Consider the following 19259-nt stretch of genomic DNA (forward strand, 5'->3'; position numbering starts at 1 on the left):
TAAATCCTCTATATCCTCTATATGAATCAATCTCAAATAACCTCAAAACTGTATTTTTCATACAGTAACCCCCACATTTGTCACATGGACAATTCCACACTCAAAAACTTCCAACTCTCAAGCCAAAAGAGCTGTGTTTTCAATTTTGGGATATATGAATAAAATATGTCAGCTTGTTTTGTGGGGTGAAATGCTCCTTCAGGTGATGTTTTTTGTTTTTTTTCACAGGCATCTTCCATTGGCTGGGTAAGTGTCATATATCAATCCTCCTCTCCCTGTCTCCAGCCTGGCACCACGACCGTAAACAGCATGACCTCACACCGGCAGCCCCCCCCCCCCCCCCCCCCCCCCCCCCGATGTCACTCCAGTAAACATTTCACTACCCGAGTCATATGCTGCGCACAAGACTCTGCTTATTTCAAGGCTCCTTTTTTTCTTCACGACTCCAGCAGCCCACTTGTCAAGGTATTCTTGTGCTTTCTTTCGCTTCAGGCGGAGTACAATCAATTGTCGTGCAAGAGCAACGGTGGCTGACACCGTTTTAGAGTTCACGCTGCAATGCCCCTTTATAGCCAGCAGATGGGGAAATACCAGTCGACCGCCACGCCACCCTTGGGGACCAAAAGAGGAAATACATTTAGTGCTGGAAATTGTGTGGTAAATTATGCCCTAGCCAGAGGGCCTCGCTATTACCTATACGCCAATGCCGTGCCTTTCCTCCTAATGTGAGGCTCTCATTTAACTCGCAATGCTGGGGACTGAAAGTTAAATGAGAATAAGGACTGGCTGCCTGTTACAATTTAGCCCCGTCCTCTGTTCAGTCCCAGAAGTTCAGTATTAATAGGCCTGGCTCTGTTGAGAATACAAGGCGGGGCATGACAGGGGCGGCCGCGCTGCCAAGATCATCACGGCTCCCCGTCCCAGGCTCATTTCAATGGGATGGCAATTACCATGTACAGTAAGTGGTAGATTAATTGTCTAAAAGGGGAAGGCCTCCCACTGAACGTAGCAGAGCCCGAGCAGGGCAGGGAAGCAGCTGTCATCCACACCGGCCTACAGCTGACGAAGCCACATACAGAGACTGCAGCTGACAGGCCGAGCAGAACACATACTGTACAGTACACACACACACACACACACACACACACACGCCGGATGGCCCAGCGCTCACACTCTTCTCCCAGTTCTACTGCCCTTGCCTCACACCTTGCCCTCCCTTATCCAGCTACAGCTCCCTGGCTGTCACCTCTGCTTAGAAGTGGAGCAGGTGGACGAGGCTGTCAGGAATCATGAAACTCAATAGGAGCGTGATTTGTCATCATAAATCATACATGAATGGATTCAAATATCGTCTCATAAAACATGAAAGTGAATCGTCTCCGGTCATGCATAGCGTATGTGTGCTGCCTTCGCGCGGGCTTTGCCGCTGCCTGCCTCATGTGTACGAGTGTCTACAAAAATGAAATATCACGTATTCCCTATGATCTGGCTTTGTTGAGTGTCCCGCTACACAGACTGGTGGCACGTCCTTCACTGCCAGCATTAAATCAACAGAAAAGCAGCTCCGGATTTGAAACCATGTCTATCCTCGAGGCCTACAAATTTAACAACCGTGTCCGTAGCGCGAGAGCTCCCCATTATACATCTCGACTGAAATTGTCGCCGCATCTGTTGAAGACCACCAGACATCTCAACTACACCCAATTAAAAGCCACGTGATAAAGCTCCAGTTGGCGAATGAATGGGGAGAAAGAAAAGGTTTTTTGTGTGTGTTTCGGCGGTACAGTCAGGTCCCGGCTTTGTGTGGCCCGGCGGGAGGGGCGGAGAGAGAGAAAAGGAGCGGAGGAGTGAAGCGACGGCCCCGGGGGCTTCAGTCTGCCACCATCGGCCCGTTGGCTCGTCTTGTTTTTCGGGCCGGGGATTCGGAGCCAGCTCCTCTCGCTGTACGGGACGGCGCTCGGGGGGGGGGGGGGGGGGGGGGTTGCACATGGGAGCCCGCGGGCCGTGACAAAACCATGTGTGTGTATAACCCAGATGCTATGAAGACAAGGAGGTCAGAGGGGGATGTGGAAGGGGGGGTGGGGGGGAGGCATGACGGGGACAGAGGCCGCGGTGTCAGCCAGCAGCCGCACGCTGTCAAAATTTTGCCCCCAGGGGATTATGGGTGCCCGGATTTGGCCGAGGCAATTCTTAGAGGGGAGAGCATAAAGAGCCCAAGTCACTGGTTTTCAATATCATGCTCGAGAAGATGGAGGATATGAATGGCCTCTCTCTTAACATCTCCACAGGCGTCCAGACAGAGACAAAGAGAAGGCAATAGAGATGAAGCAGGGGAGGGGGGAGGGGAGGGGAGGGGACACCAGAGAGGGGCTGTAATGAGCCTCGAGGCGGATGAGGGGATTGAAATTATCACAGGGAGAGAGAGAAAAAAAAAATCAGAGCATGATTTCAACATGTACGGTTTCTGACGATGTGTCTAAGACTTGTCATGTACTGGTTATTTGGCTGAAACAAGTGATAAATGTGTGAAAGAAGTGGGTTGCAGATGTACCAACGAGGAGCCAAGCATCAGATGTTTACAGAGCGTCAGCATGTTTCCCGTTTTCATTCATCTTTTATGAATTCTGTGAATCATCTGGACAACAAACCGTCAAGAGTTCACATGTGCTTCAGAGCACCTTCGCATGCGCTTCCTCTCTTGTGAGCAGAGCCGTGTGGAGAGGCATTAGCACATTCTGTGCCACGCACGTCCCTTGACAAACAAGTGTGTGCCCTTTCCATTCGGAGCGATGTTGGGAAATTACATTGTCCTTGCTCTGTAAATTCAGATGAATTACAACCCTGGACAAACATAAACGAATTACCACCATCATGTGCCCAATTTCCATCTATTATTTGAACGGTGCCCATGGGAGGGTGTGCGGGGAGCCAGAAAAAAAAGGTCACTGTTCATGTCAAACTGCCCAGTACACAAGCTCACATGCCATTTTTTCACTGCGGAAATTGAACCTGATACTAAACTTTAAGCATCAGCCAATATCATAATACCAAACAGCAATCGGCTCCATTACTTTCACGGATCAAAGTAGAATTAGACCACTAGTGTGGGCGCATTGGAAAAAAAACATGATCCATTTTGCTTCACCAGAGAGTTTTAACATCGTATCTGTGAAAAACAGCAGAAATCAATTAACTTTGTTTTGATTTCTCTCCCTCTTGATTTTAGCACTGAGGGAATTCTTTGACACCAATACACTAGTTTAACCTGATTTTATCCAATACCAGTAACTGTGTCTGTACATACATACTGTATGTAGAGTCATGAATACTAAAAACCCCTAGAAGGGTTACAGTTCCCTTCAGTTAAACCGTGTCATTTACTCAGACATGCTGAAGTGTCTGAATCCATTTTGGAGATAAGATCACCAATTAGAGGAATTTTGGTGTTTGATAGCCACTGTTGTATGATGTAATGAGACACTCTGGCTTATCGCTGTCAATCCAATTTACTAAACTACATAATCAGATCAGTTACATGGCTTTATCTGGGCAGACGAAACACACAAGGAATCCCGTCGGATCCAGAAGTATGTTGAAAACTGCACTTTACCAGTCACTCTGCTGCAAAGACACATTGCAGAACCTGTGGCACAAGTAGACAGCACTTGCAGACACAGAGAGCGGTCTCAGAGGATTACTTGCCACTGCCCTGTCAGTATTAAGCCACCAATATGGCAGAAAACCTCTATTTTTGTCCCACTGTAGGAAATACAAAGTCTCTCCCGGCGGGCTGAAAGCTCTCTCAGGTTCCAGCTCTGTCAGAGCAATTTCAAGAGGTGCAATGATCTGAAGGAAGGTGAGTTCACAGGGAGTCAAATGGGGATTTATAACTGTGTATCAGAGAGCAAAGGGACTCAGAGTGCAGCATCTGTTCCTGCTTTACTACAGCTAGAACTTCTAATTCAATACTTTGACTGTTTACACATTTCTGTCCCGCAAGAGTACAGAAATGAAATCTCTCCTCCCTGGTTTGAACCATGCATCTGCTATACAGTGGATGGAAAACATATCTCAAAGTTATTCAGTATTTTATTGCCAAAGGTACCAAATGTGAACAAATAGACACAGATTGGAGTCTTAGTCATGCAAACATTTCAGAGCTGCTCTGCAGGCAGAAATAGTCTCATTGGTTAAATTAAGCCTCAGTGGGCGGAGCCAAAGAACCACAGTTTTACATTTAACTGAAACCCATGGCATGCAGTAAAAAGGCAAGAGGTAAGAGAGGAGGAAACTAATATTATGAAGCCTAGTTAGCTAGTTAGCCTAGCTTACCTTCCAGGTTCAAACTAGCCATGCTAGCCTCATAGGTAAGCTAGTTGGCTATCCTGCTGATCTTCTACGGTCATGAATGAATGAAAAAAATTTGTTCCGATTTTTTAATATATTACATATTATTATATATACAGTATATATATTTATATTTTTTACCAGAGTTTCTTCTTTTTCCATGCAACTCGCAGCACAAACCACAATTGTTGCAAGCATGTATGGGCTCCATGTTTGTTTTGGTACGAACATATTGCAGAAAAATTAATTCTCGTGAGAGAACTGCATCTGCTTATTCTCAGTCTTTTTATATGGTCTATGGTCTTTAGATTTGTGCTCCTCAAAGCCAGCTGTTGTTGTGTGTGTGCATCAAGTAGGCTACCACAGAAGAGACAATCTGCAAATTTCAGTTGTTAAATGTGCGCTGCTCAATCTTTTCATTGTGGCTTGTGGTTCTTTGGCTCTGCCCCTTGAGGTTCAACTCAACCAATACACCAGCCTGGCACATACAGGTATTTTAGACATGCATCACATCCCTGCCTCTTTTGGGGGTAAACAAACGATAAGCACCGTAGATCACAATATTAAATGTTGCCGTCAATACAGCCAGATTAGTCTGCATATTGAAACTTTAGAGTATGGCATGAGGTCATTTAATTTCACAACCCTGCCTGCCATTAAGTGTTTCCATTATTCAAAAGCTCAAATGAATCCATCTCTAAGCATGTCCCTTCAGTCTCCTGCCAGAGAACTGGTGCAGTGACTTTACTAAGCAGCCAGATTTTCTCCCTACACATTTACTCTTGTCAGACTGGATCTCCAACTAGCACTATCAGCTGAATTACCATACCTGACATCTACTGTCAGTGAAATGCTTCACTTCATTTCACAGTGTTGGCTGCTGTCCATTTACCAATGCTGCTTGCTAATGTTGGCACTCTTATAGTAGTTTTACCCTGTCAGTATTCAGAGCATTGTTACCTAAATGGACTGTAAAGCATAAAGCCCAAGGATGTCAGTAATTAGATTTTACCCACGCACACTGGTAATTTCAGTCAGTCAGTCAGATGTTTAAAAAAAATCGTGGGGACTGTGGTAATCCAGTGCCACGCTACACAACCTCACCCACGATACAGCAAAACAGGCAAAACTCTCTTCATGTGGCTCCATATGGTTTTCATTTTCATCCAATACAAATTCACATAGCCACCAAGATGAAAAATGACTGATCTCTGGAATCCCACAAATTCTTCACCAATCTCTTTATGCAAAATGCTGTTGAGTTGAGGCTCTGGTGAGTTGAGGCTAGACAGACTCCAGTCTTAGCGATTTAGCGCCTACGAAGTATAAGGAAATGCATTTGTTTTCCCCCCAGAGCGGGTGTGGAAATGGTCGGCTTCTTTTTATGACGCGTTACACCGGTCTGATGTATGAAATGATTCCTCCAGAGCAGCTCGGGTTTGTAGAACTAAACCTCCAATCTGTCAAATAGACATATCTGAGCAGCATCGGGCTGGAAGTCAAATCCTCAGGTGTTCAAGCAAGTCATTTCTCCAATACTAACAAGGCCATTAATTTTCCTCACGGTAAGCCCCATTTTCTATTGCCTTGCCCTGGGGACAATGAGTATTACCTTCCCACACAGAGTGGCTGACACCTGTTACAACTCTGCTTATACTACACCCACCTTGCTTATAGGAACCCTGCACACACTGCCACCATATCAGCTTTCTCCCCATGTCCAGGTCACATTATCACCGACTGCACTCAACACTGGCCTGACTGACATCATTCATTTGCCCTGCTAGCCGATGCCATTGATTGATTGTGACTAAAGGGTAACATCATACGAGGTAACAGGCTGTGGCGATGGAGCTGTGAGGGACTAATGTTGCTGATGGACACCTTTACTTATTGTCTTTATAAATGCTGACACGAGGGGGCCCCGCTACTGTGAACAGTCCGGCTATTTGAGCCGTGTGTGCCGCTGCTACAATAGAGTATAGTAGGTGAAAGGGTATACCTACAGTCATGCTCATAGGATATCCCTTGTATTAATCCAACAGGAAGAGGCCGAGCCTCTTAACAGCACAATGCAACATAGACAAGACCTCCAGATCAAAAGAAAGCCCTTTTCTATTGAATTAGAGGGTTTTGTCAGACAGAGTTTCCTTCTCATTGTATCACCAAAGCCAGACAGCTTCATTTTTCCTCTGTATCGCTGTGCTCTCTGTTCATTGGTAAGGTGCGGTCTTTTTCGATAGCCCTCTGTCCCTGTGACACATCTCAGATCGGAGCAGCAGGGTGCTTGGTTCTGGTCCACAGGGCAGGTGATAATGACTTCCCTCCTCCTCCTCCTCCACCTCTTCTTCCTCCTCTTAGGCTGCAGTGGTGAAGGTGACTGCAGCTGGATGACTGCTTTCTAAAACTACAGGGGATCTGAGTGGGGTGGTGAGTGGTGTCTGGGTGCCACTCTGTGTGTGTGTGTGTGTGTGTGTGTGTGTCTGTGTCTGTGTCTGTGTGTGTGTCTGTGCATGTGTGCGAGTATCTTTAAGTGTTGGTGGGGGATGGGGGTCTCCAGTATTAACCCAGCAAAAGAAGGGGCTCACATAACACTCCATTAATGATGAATGCTAAGCTCTAATGGGAGAGCACCTATAACCGCGCCACTGTCTGCCACATAACACCCGACTGACACCTGCACAGTAAATCTACCAGCAGCATTAGCGACCAAAATTTGCACTCCAAGGCTCGAAGCGAGAATAATAATCTTGCGCTCCGACTCAATAAAAACAGCCAGGAAATCACTTTAGGCTTGAGATGAGAGATCGGGGGAAGGGGGGGTTTGTTTAGACTCCTGGTATATCACATATTCACATAGAGGTCTCTGGTGCGTCTCTTCACCATGCCTCTGTTCAGCAGCCCTCTGGCACTAAACGTGTGAAGCGCTCACATGGGGTTTTTAACCGCCGAGCAGTATTGATCACTGTGGATGCGAGGCTGCGGGGCTCGTCTGCTCCGGGAGCACGGCTGCTTCCCTCTCCACACTCGACACCATGTACCTCTCTATATTTGCGCCTGGGAGGGAAATAATAGCAGCTCGGGCCCTTTCAGTTCAACCCCCCCCCCGCCCCCACCCTTTCCCCCCCTTGTGTAGGGAGTCTCTTATTGGTCATGATCATTCAGGCTTTCAAACATCCCCTCTAAATAATCACCTCACAGCACTCCTGGTGTGTGTGTGTGTGTGTGTGTGTGTGCCTTTGCGGTGTGTGTTTGACAGGAAAATAGCAAGAAATGGAGGGTGATTACAAGAGAGAGAGAGAGAGATGGATGGATAGAGAGAAGCACACAGGCAGCATAATTACAGGGAGATTCACCGCCCCCCCTTCTTCCCTCCTCAACAACTACAACAGTAGCATCTCCGCAGCCAGCCACATGGAAAAGGTGGTAGGAAGGGCTTTGCTTTGTTGTTATTTTCATTTTCTCAGCCTCACAGCAATTCCACCCCGTGTCTGAGAGACACGGAGGAGGAGTACCAGCGTAAACAAAAGGAAGGGATGCACCGCTCCGGAGTGCAACGCTGCCGCTGCTGTTAGATCTGTATGGGGAATTACGGCCCGTGGTTCACGTCTCCCTCCACAACAACAGCGCTGCCCGCGGTAATGAACCCACCAGGAGGCGGGCTTGGAAGTGCCGTGCCAATCCTGCTGGATGCAGATAGAGCCATCTCCCCCTCCCTGGGCCCCACAAACCAGATCCACTTTTCACCTTCTCACCTGCGCCATAACACACAGCAGCGCCTGAATTAATTTTGGCCGCGATGTTGGGAGTCTTATGAACAGTGTTGTCATGGTAAATAAAAAGGTGGGTAAACTAGGACCTCCAGTCAGCCATTATAAACAAAAATCAGTTTTCATAAATGCATTTATCTGTTTTTTTCCTTAAAAAAAAAACCTATCCTCCTATACTGTAACTTTTAGCCATCAGTTTAACACCACTTACTATGAGGTACACTCTGAATTTATGTCATAAAGATTTATGTCAGTCTAACATCCCTACTTAAGAAGCTCTAACATGAACATATTTGGTACTGCTGGGAAGATAAACATTACTGGTAAGGGGCATCGGTATCAATGACAGAAGGTCGAGGAACTTACCTTCAACTTCCTATCTCATCTATTTTACCTATTGTCATAATCATGTACATTTCTGGGTTTGTTGTAACCAATAGGGAAGTCACAAACAAAAAAGCTTCCAATTGGAAATCCAGCATCCTACCACTACAAAGCATGTGTGTGTGAAGATTTCACTGGTTTTCATTTTCACTGTTGTCAAGATTCTGTCACAAACCATTTATCAATAGTGTCATCATAATTTGCTGAATATTATCCAAGGTCATTTGAAAGAGCGAAGAAGATAATCCTTATGGTTAAAATATTAACAACGTCCAGGTATCATAAAACAGGGATGAAGACTGCTGATCGAGTATGAAACATAAATTACTAAATAATAATTTAATTATTAATTAATTGCTTTCTATCCATCTTTTCCATAAACAGCTGTCTTCACGATGGGTAAATGCTGATGTATTGTCCAGTTTCTGCAGGTTTTTGTACCCTGCACTGTTGGAATTGTGACCAATATTCCCCTAATATTCCCCTGGGAAACAGGGCATTTACTGTGAAGTGCCCCAGTCAATGGCCACTGCTACAGATGGGTAATCTATAAATCCATCCGCGTGTCCATCCTCTAAATAATTCATACGGAAAGGATTGCATTTTGAGGGGAATTTGTCCATAAACTGCCAAGCCTCTCTCCTTAAACAGATTGGAGCTTGTCTTAATGCAGTCTCTTTCATCTAAATGATATGGAAACTGGCTCCCAGAGGAACTGGCAACCAGCTGAGAGTCTCTCTCCGGGCTTGATGCGACTGTTTTCTGCATTATTCTGAAGGGAAACAAACAGGCCAACACTGAGCGGGAGGTATATATGCCGCTAAACGTCATTATTCAAACCAGACCCACATCAAACAAAAAGCACAGCCACTCAGAAAGCAAACAAAAGAAAAAAGTATCTTTGTCTAGTAAAACTCTTTGTATTCGTGTTATTTTTCGTAAAACTCATGCATGGCAATCGTAAATCTTTGAGCATACAGCGACTGTGGGATGTTCCACGTCGCCTGTGTTTTGCATGTGAAAATGGGACCCAGACTGTTTGTTTTACACAGGATGTCCTGTCTGTGGGGACAAAAGCAGACATGAAACAAGGAAAAAGGGCAAAGACATGTATTGCCTGTGCACTTCTGTGTTGGTTCACCGCCAATGAGGAACAGATTCCTGTTGACACGACTGACGGTGTGAACCATGTCTGCAGCGGTTGCGTTACTGGGAACACTGAGGTCATAAATACTGCTGTCTAACAAACAGAACAAATAGGACTAAATCTTATATTCTCTTAAACCTCCACCACAAACACACCGCTGACACATCCATCAAACTGGGCCTCTTCTTAATTCTTTACCACCACTTCTTACCTCAGATGTCCCCTCTGGATGGGGATCTGAATTGATTTCCACTGCTAAGCCTATAGATTACTGTTGACCCACAAACACACATTGACTAGAAACGCTCTGATGCTCGAACCTACAGTACATTAGGTCTCATAGCAATTAACTCGAGCAGCAAGGGTAGCGGGCCTGTTTACATATATTACAGTGGTAATCCGCGATATCTGTGTTTTTCTGGTGACATCTTTGGAGGTTAGGTGTCTCTGCACTGCTCTTCCCAGAGATCACCTGTCAATCAAACAGTGTGACCAGTACTGTGACTTTGCCCTTTTCCTTGGATTTTCTGTTGATGGAGTTTCTGTAGGTGTCGCTCTTTTCTTTGTCTGTTCAGTCATGGTGGCTATCACTGCTCACGCTAACTACCCAGTTCTGCTTCTAATTATGCCAAACAAAACCACTGTTGTTGCTGCAGGAAACATAAAAAGCATCACTTCCTGTGTAGCAGAGGATTTTTCCCGGGAAAAAGCTACCAGGCACCAGGTGTTTAGAACAGTAAATGAATATGAAACTGTTGTGGATTATTACTTTAAAGCAAAACTGCAAGTAAACTGATACTACAACCTGCTACAAAAAGTAGAATGCATTGAATTAACTTACTGGAACTTCCTACAGCAGACACTCTTTTTTTTCTATTTTCTATCATTGCTATTAATTTTCATTTCCATTCTCGCCTGGCAAAAGTATTTGTGTTCAATCAAGAGTTTGATGTATTGTCTGTGGTGAGGAAATCACTTGTCAGAACCTGTTTAGCAGGAAAACTTGTTTCTGGCAGAGGAATTGAACGGTATGAACCTGCGTGACCACAGTATCACATAACTGCCAATCCTCTCGTTCGAACGTACATAAAGAACGTTAACATGAAGACGTGTGGGAAAAACACCAAAACTGCTGATGAACAATTTTAAAGACAAAACAGGGGCTTTGAGGAGAGGTGGGAAAATGCCATTAGCACCGTTCACAGTCCCAGGCTGGCTGGATGTGGCGTCACCTCTGCAAGGCTCCGCAGTTTGCTTTCCTGGACAGAGAGAGTCCTGTGTCTAATCCTGTTTACCCTTTCAGAGACTGCTGCGTATGGACGAGGACGTTAATGTACCCTGATTGGCAAATAACTCCTATCTGCGCTGGCCGAGCCGCAGCGTTGGAATCTTCTGTGACAGTTAATAGCTTTATTGAATTGGAAGCGCTGACCCCATTAAAAGCAACTGAACATCCTAGACCAAAGTCAACACAATGCCGCGCTGCCTTTGCAGTTTGTGTGTCTGTGTACTTTTGGAGGCCACGAGGCTGTACTGTGTGTGTGTGTGTGTGAGTGTGTGTGTGTGTGAGAGAGAGATAGAGAGAGAGATAGAGAGAGAGAGAGAGAGCACATGTTGCTCTCATGAGGCCCAAATTCAATATTGTCCCCTTTACAAACCAGTCCTGTGCTTTTGTTCTATATCAGTGACAAACTTAATGCCACTGGCTTTCCTCAAGCCAGACCCGCTGTGTCATCCACCGGCTGCAAATGAGCCATGACATATGGACCTTATGAGTGGATGACTTGCCACTGAAAAAGGTACAGCAGAAGACTTCTCACTTTGTCAAATCACATTACTGTTATGTGTAATATATGTTTTTTATTTTTCCATCCAGGACTTTGCAACTCCCTCTGAAACTATTCATTGCATTCTGTTTTGTTTCATGCTAGTACCACCTACAATCCAGTTTTAATGGTCGGGGGTGACACAAGACCCATGCAGGATATCACATGCTTGCTCTCTCCCATTGTTTGTGTAGCCCAGGAAACAGGATATTCACACAGAGTAGAGCTGTCTAGCTGACTAAGGCCAGAAAAGAAAGAAAGAGTGATCTTTGAAAAGTAGAGGGTGTCATAAAAACATCCATCACAAGTATATTATTTGAAGTGTTGACATGCTCATTTCATTGCACTTGGACTGTGCAAATAATCATTAACAACTTGAGCACATGTTTCTCACCAGCAACAACATTCATATTGACATGTCAACAATTCAACAACCAGCTGACATCACTCAGCAGTCTCAAGAGAGATTCTAAAAAGCCTATACATGTAGGCTTATGGTAGGCTTGGGAATATGAGAGAGTAATGAGCAATGTCTTGGTTTAATTAGTAGAAATAAAATAAATGATGCTGAATGGCATTCTCATTTTGCAGGTCTGTACAGTACTCTTTATTCACCATTCAAAACACAGTCGTGTTTAAAAGTACCAAATGAGCACAAAGTGTGCCGGTTAAGATAATAGACATAATGCAACAGTTAAATGCAAGATAACAAAGTCCAAAAGGGCAGGGAAAATGCGCCCTATAGCAAAGGGAGCTGGAAATAATACGCTGCAGGTGATTACTAAACCTTATTGTTTTATGTTAAAATACATGTCAAGTGCGTCCATATAGGCTACGTTTGAATGACAATCAAACAATTCTCACCTTAGTCCTTTTGTTGTGATCGGGCTGAACTCCACTTATTGTTTGTGAGCAGAGGGTCTCGGCCGGCACCGGGTTAATCAAATAAATCCACTTCTCTCCTTTAAAGACGAAAGTCATGAAAGAGAGATGTTAGATTGAAGGCTGAGCTCCGGGCTCACAGATCGGGCTGGAAGTCCGGGAAGGGAAGCTGCCGAGGCGGCAGAATAACCTTGTCTCACACCACAGTCCCATCTATTCACACACCCCGCCTCCTCTCTGCTACCTTCCACCAATTCATGGGACAGATGAATTTCCCTCTGCCCCTGCCCGAGCTGAGCACGCAGCAGCTGGCCAATGGAGAGCGCTCTCTGCTGCGTACACACACACACACACACACACACACACACACACACACACACACACACACACACACACACACACACACACTACTGCCGGCAGGGTGTAGTGTTTTGTGCTAAATAAAATAATATCAAATAAGATAAAATATAACAAAACTAACAGAAACAACAACAACAATAACTATATTATTATTATTATTCTTATTCTTCTTCTTCTTATTATTATAGTTATTCTTATTGTTGTTATTATTATTATTATTATTATTATCATCGTCGTCGTTGTTGTTGTTGTTGTTGCTGCTGCTGCTGCTGTTGTTGTTATATTGTTACTATTGTTACTATTGTTGTACTGATGTACTACTATTGATGTACTACTTCAGCTACTACCATTACCACTATTACTACCAGTAATAATAGTACTAATAATTATAATAGTAGTAGTAAAAAGTTAATATTTGTTTTATTTTAATAAGTTTAATTTATTGCAATAATCAATTCATCATTGAATAGTACTACTACTACTATGACTACTACTCATAATAATAATAATAATAATAATAATAATAATAATAATAATAATAATAACAATAATAGTAATCTGTCTTTATTAAAATTCTTCATCCTTGGGGTTATCCACTTACTTTATGGATCAGGCATGGTCACTCAGCCATTTATGAGAAAGTAGTACAGTTGGCCAAGTCTGGATCACCAATAGAACTGACTTGAGGCCCCTAGTGGGAAAATACGGCCATGCAGTTGGTACAGACAAAATACACACCAGCATTTTCTATTTGTTTAATCAGATATCGTCTGTTTTCCCTCTCTGAATTAGCATGCTGTTAATTTCACTGTGTGAGATGGTGTAGGGTGATATAAGGGCACAATATCAGCCACATCCAGACCTCTGATTTCACGGCTGGCTGGGCCTGTGAAAGGAAGCTGAGGCCGCTCTGTGTTACACATTCATCATGAACTCAAAAGGTTCATCAGTTCTCTGGCACCTCTCTGGTGAAAAGTTACACTTTGAACTGAGACTGAAACCGCTTGAGAGAATCAGAGAATATACATTATAGAGATGGGCTTATACAAGTTTGTCAGTAGGGCTACATTTTATGTAACATTTTGGACACACTGCAGATTTTCCAGTGACTACACTGTAAGGGGAAGGAAAGGAGTGCCACATTGTTGTGGAGTCATGGCAAGCTGAACAATGGAAACACCCGCTAATCCATAGAAACTGCAGGCGTGAGGAAATGGGAGGGATAAAACTGTCCAGTTCACTGTGAGCTAGTTGAACCAAGTGGCAGCTAAAAGGTGACAATCCCACAGCTATCTCAGCCTTGCATACGCATGGAGGAGAGGAGAAAGCAGAACACAAAAGATGATCCTTTGTGTCTAGGCAAAGGACTGGTGTGTTACTGGAGCAAAATGCTTTCTTCAAAGCCTAAATGAGTCACCCCAGGGACGGCCCCCATCCCCCATTTGTGAGGATTTCTGCTAGCCCGTGATTAGGCTCACCCCAGTGCCATGTGTGCACCAAGTACCCCCCCCCCCCCCACACACACACACACACACACACTCACACACACCCTCCTCAAATCTCTACTTGGCCTCAGCTCCCATTGAGATTAGCCCACTAGCTATTGTCATCATGACACTTCCTATATACACACATTATGGTAAATATGGTAATACGGAGACAGCATATCCATTCATTCTCCTGTAGGATAAAAACATGTAAGTATTCTTAGGGAATTGTGTTGTATAATGCAAACAAAACATATAGAAGACGGGAGGGAAAAATTGCCTATATTGACGGCAAGAAATATTCCAGGCCTAATGAGGGAAATAATTTTAATGACATCACATGATGCCCCTCCATGTGTTTTTTTCATTTTGTAAATTGATGAATCACAAAAAGACAAAAGGCAGCCAGTGTCTCATTAAGTCAACAACACATAACTGTAGTCAATCTTAAACAAACGAGCAGAGGGTGCAGACAGCCTAAGCGAGGAAGCCGTTGTTTGCACAGAGGGAGAAAACTATGAATTTTAACTACAGGGGGATTAGGTTCTGCTCATGGAACAGCTGTTAACATGGAGAGGTCGAACCTCCTGAGAGCGGCCCCCGACTGACACACTGTCCCCGTCTCATTGGCCCATTGTCAATGTGCATCCTGTCTTCTCAGTCTTAGTTGCATACCCCCCCCCCCCCCCCCCCTCTCTCTCTCCCCCAGGCCAGATTAACTCACCCCCCCCACCATCAGCGTTGACCTTGATTGACTGGTAATGTCATCCTCTTTTATGCGCTGACTGACATTAACTCTTGTTAACTTTCATGCTCGCGAAGTTCCTATTAAAAGCAAACTTCATGCGTTCCTGAATCGCTGCCTTAACAAAGGGGCGGAGGACAATGAAGTTGCACTAAGTGAGCGCCGTGTTCATGGTGTCCTTCATGGGTATTTATTCACTGACCCCCTCCGTCCCAGCTCATCCCTTTGTGGGACCTGGAAGCGGGTCGGCCCTCATGCCACCAGCCCTCATCCTCCTTGATGGCTTGGTCATTTCGGTGATTCTTTAGTATTTTCCAGGTCATGGTGAATGGATTGAGTGGCGGAAGGTCCTTCACAGTGCGTGACCCCCCTCCCCCTCCTCTTGTTGTAACAATTTTTTTTTTTAAAGTGGGGGCTGGAGTAGGGGGATATGTAAAACAATATTCTGATTCCTCCCACCCCTCATGTGCATTAGACATCTACTTAATCAATGTGTAATTGTGTGAATCATCAGTCCAAAATCAGTCCTTTACCTATATTCATGCTTATAATTTTTGTAATCATAATCTGTGTAACACTGTACAAGATAGCAATAAAATATGTTGATTGTATCTATGATTGTATAACCCCACATCATCATATAACCATGACACTGAAACCATTATAGCCTTCAGTAGTCCTGGTCTATTCTGAGATACAGTATATTGTGCCTGACTCCTTTTTACACTGTCAGACAGATTGAAAACAGCCCTTGCCCTGAACTATTTAATAAGGCCCATTGGCAAATACTAATTCTTCTGTGTGTTTTGTAATTTGGCAGGTTGAAAAAATCCTTTATGTAATTTATAACAAGATACTTCTGACGAGAGGGTTTTAAAATTACCAAAATTACTTTTTGGGGTAGATATAAAACGTTATATTAAGAAACAAAAATTTGCAACCTTACATTGAATAAAGCAAACATTAGGAGCCACAAAGTAGAATGACCAGATACCATGTACCCTTTCCTCACATGACCATGTTTTGTACATTAAATGTATTTCCCCATGTAAACCTATATGAAAATGATAGAAAAGAAAAGCATTAAACAATCAGTTGTTCATGGCTCGAAGTAGATGTGTGTCACCTCCTATCTTCCATGCTGTTTTCTTTGTCATTTAGCTGCTGAGAGGACACTGAGTCCCTGTCCTGAAGTGTCTGGGATCCTCATGTTACCTTGGAATAATTACATTATCAAGCAGTGGGACTTGAAGGGCAGCTTGCACCCGGTGTGGGTTATTATTAGGATGTGTACCTTCTAACCGATCCAGTCCCATGACTTTGACTTTCCCTTTGGCTGCATGCCCCAAAACAAAACGTGACCACGCTGTGACAGAATCCAAACCTTTAAAACTAAGTTTTGTGTCAGGACAAAACTGAGGAGATACGACACCAGGAAGCTGAGTAAAGATGTGACTCACACATCCCATACAAACAGATCAACCACATGGACACTAATATACTTGACAAAATACTTGGCATTCTGGACTCATGCCTTTTCAGTTTTATGCACTTATGTTTTTTTAACATTGCATATGACAGCAGGATTTACTCTGTCCATGAACCTCACTGTTTCAAAGAAGTATTTTATTAGGAACATGTATACTGCCACTGGTATAATATAATATAGTATAATATTTTATACAATAATTGACATTTCCATGCAATATATCACAACCTTTGCTGACTTTATTTCACTTACAAGAGCATTAAGGTCACTTGTCACTAGTGAGTGAATCTGCCTTTACAAGATGTTACAGTACCACCATGTGGAGCTGTAGAGTCGTTGTGCAACCATGAGCCACATTATGGAGAGCTTCTGCCAAAATGAGCACAACACCTAACAGCTATTGCCAATAATATTAAAAAACATTTAGCCTGTTGTTATTTTTGGCAGTATTTAATAATATTCTTTTAATTAACAAATACCTAAAGTCTAGGCTTACAGTTTTTGAGTTTAAGTTCTGTAACCCAATAGGAGACAAACAACAGCAATATTTACTTCAAATCATTTCTAATTATGAAAAGCAGAATTGCTGTTTATCTTCTGTGTTATGAAGTCAACTGACACCAAAGAGGCTGAAAGAAAACTCCCACAGAGCTTGACCATCATTTGCTTTCCCACTTGACTTTGGCGCCATCTGGCTAACATTGTCAACTACAGCAACATCCAGTGGAAAAACTCACCTTGGAAAAATCACATGTAGATTGTTGATCATTTTATTGAAGAACATAGTCAGCTGAACACCTGATAAAAGTGAACATGAAACTATTGTGTCATTATGTGATTATTATCAGTATATCCTCACTTAAGCAAACAATCCCTCTCAGCTCCAGGGCTGCTGCTCTGTAGCGCAGTCTGTGCTTTGACTGTGGCAGGGGGGGCAAGAGAAAAGAGAATTTCCCTACGCAGATCAATTAAATATCCCATCCCGGGGTGGCAGGATGGGATGGCCTAGTAGTTAGGGAGGTCGTCCATCAACTGAAGAGCTGGGGTTATCCTTGAGCAAGATGCTTAACCCCTGTGGGCTCCCGAGGCGCCGCAATCTGGCTGACCCCAACCAGAGGAAGAAGACAGAAGATCTGCCTTTGAGGAATGAATAGAGTATGTCAGAAAAAGGAATAGTATTACCCTGGGTCATCTTGGTTATGTTTGTGTGTGAACGCATGTAAATTTATGTTCCTTTCTTCTGCTATCTCTGCTCTCCATCAAGGCTGCAGCTGTTTTAGACCTCGTCAGGCGGAAGCCCTGAAGTGCTGTCCGGCTGTCCAGATCTGTTCTTATCTAGTAGTGTCTGTTTGTCTGTATGTGTGTGTGTGTGTGTGTCTATAGGAGTGGCGACATGTGACAAATGAACCATATAACCCCAGGAATAAAGACTGTGTCAAAATACTACTGCTATGCCATAAACAAGTTCATGCTCATTCAGAAGACAAACAGCACTCCACAACATTTTTTTTCTTCCCTCATAGAAAGTTGTGCAGATTGAGAGGCTACAACATGGAAAACAACGACAAGCAAAAAAACCCTGGCATCTTTGACTTGACGTCACATATTTTTAATTATACTCAAACCTGAGCTTCCTCTGAAGTCATAGAGTCATTAGAAAACGGCTGGGGAGTTTTCAGCCAGTGGCAGTATTGCAGTAAATCTGGTCCCATTGTCATCATATTCATCCATACTAAACAGTGAGGAGAAATCTATAAGGTATCCTCACAGACTCTACTTTGATTCAAGCAATGTTTGTGCTGCACAAATATGGACAATACACTTGTCTGCATCCAGCACATTCTCCCTGGTGGGACAACTTCTACACGGCGTAAGAGAGACTCTGAGTGTCTCCCTCATGGCACTGAAACCAACCTATTTTTAACTCTCGGCGGGTGGTACTGTGCATTCTTTGACCACACATCGCTGGATTAGTTAATTCGGAAAGGGAGGCATTATCTGTACCGTTCTGCATTAGCTCCTATGAATAACTCATTATCCCGGGGAGAGAACACAAGATGTTGCTTTGAATTGTCTCTTTGTGAGCAGAGAACTGGCCTTGTAACAAGTCGCATCCTTGCCCATCATCCAGCCAAATGAATTTGCACACTTGGGGGGGGGGAGGGGGGGGGGGACTGTCTTTCCAGTGAGTCTCACATGAAGCAAAACAGATCTGACAAGCAAACTGTCTTACACCAGACAGTCTGCGCTGCCAAATATGTGCTAAATGGTGATTTTTTTTGTACTGTTGGTGAGAGATTGAGTCTTAGTTCATTACTTGAAATATTGAAGAATGAATCCACAATTGTAACTCCACAGTAAAGAATCAAATCATTCGGATGGTGAACATGACGGAGCTACTGAGACAAGACGAGCCTAACTGTTTACAGGAAGATTAGTTCGTTTAGCAGGAGGTCAGACCTCCCAAACGGCTTGACAAGTTGAAAGATTATGTTCAAAAATAGGTATTCCACCGCGGCGGTGTTGTGAAATGCTTTGTGAAGGTATTCAGCAGTGGTCCTCGATCTCATCTCACGCAATTAGAGGAAGGTGAAGAAACCGTCTGGAATAGAAAGCACCAATTTTAGAGGCAGTTTCAGCATGGAAATGGTTGAATCACAGCCCATGCTTCCTGTTTTTCAGTGGCTGCTCGCCGTGCTACATTTACAGCCGTGGAAACTTTAAGCTTCTAAAGGAAAACTGAGGTTAGATGTTAGTCATATTTATCAATATGTTCCATGTTATTGTACACCTGTATGTACTCTTTTAATGCAGCCAGTGAA

The 19259-nt window shown here is 43.8% G+C and overlaps 1 protein-coding gene across 2 annotated transcripts in view; it reads right to left on the reverse strand.

Moving 5' to 3' along the window:
- frmd4ba (FERM domain containing 4Ba) overlaps nt 1-12523 on the reverse strand; it is a 45479-nt gene extending 32956 nt beyond the window's left edge. Inside the window, exon 1 of one of the 2 annotated variants that reach the window (XM_071529444.1) lies at nt 12339-12523. In XM_071529444.1, coding sequence (XP_071385545.1) covers nt 12339-12455 — 117 coding nt within the window. In that variant the 5' untranslated portion in view covers nt 12456-12523. Of the gene's footprint in view, nt 1-5451; nt 5518-12338 lie in introns of those variants that run through there. The other variant, XM_071529459.1, reaches the window with a different exon arrangement.
- Nucleotides 12524-19259: the final 6736 nt, after the last annotated feature.

This window comes from Centroberyx affinis, unplaced genomic scaffold (genome assembly GCF_046629955.1).
Source record: "Centroberyx affinis isolate AG114_WGS23_722 - 3 ecotype Tasmania unplaced genomic scaffold, CSIRO-AGI_Caff_v1 ptg000126l_1, whole genome shotgun sequence".
Classification (NCBI taxonomy): Eukaryota; Metazoa; Chordata; class Actinopteri; order Beryciformes; family Berycidae; genus Centroberyx; species Centroberyx affinis.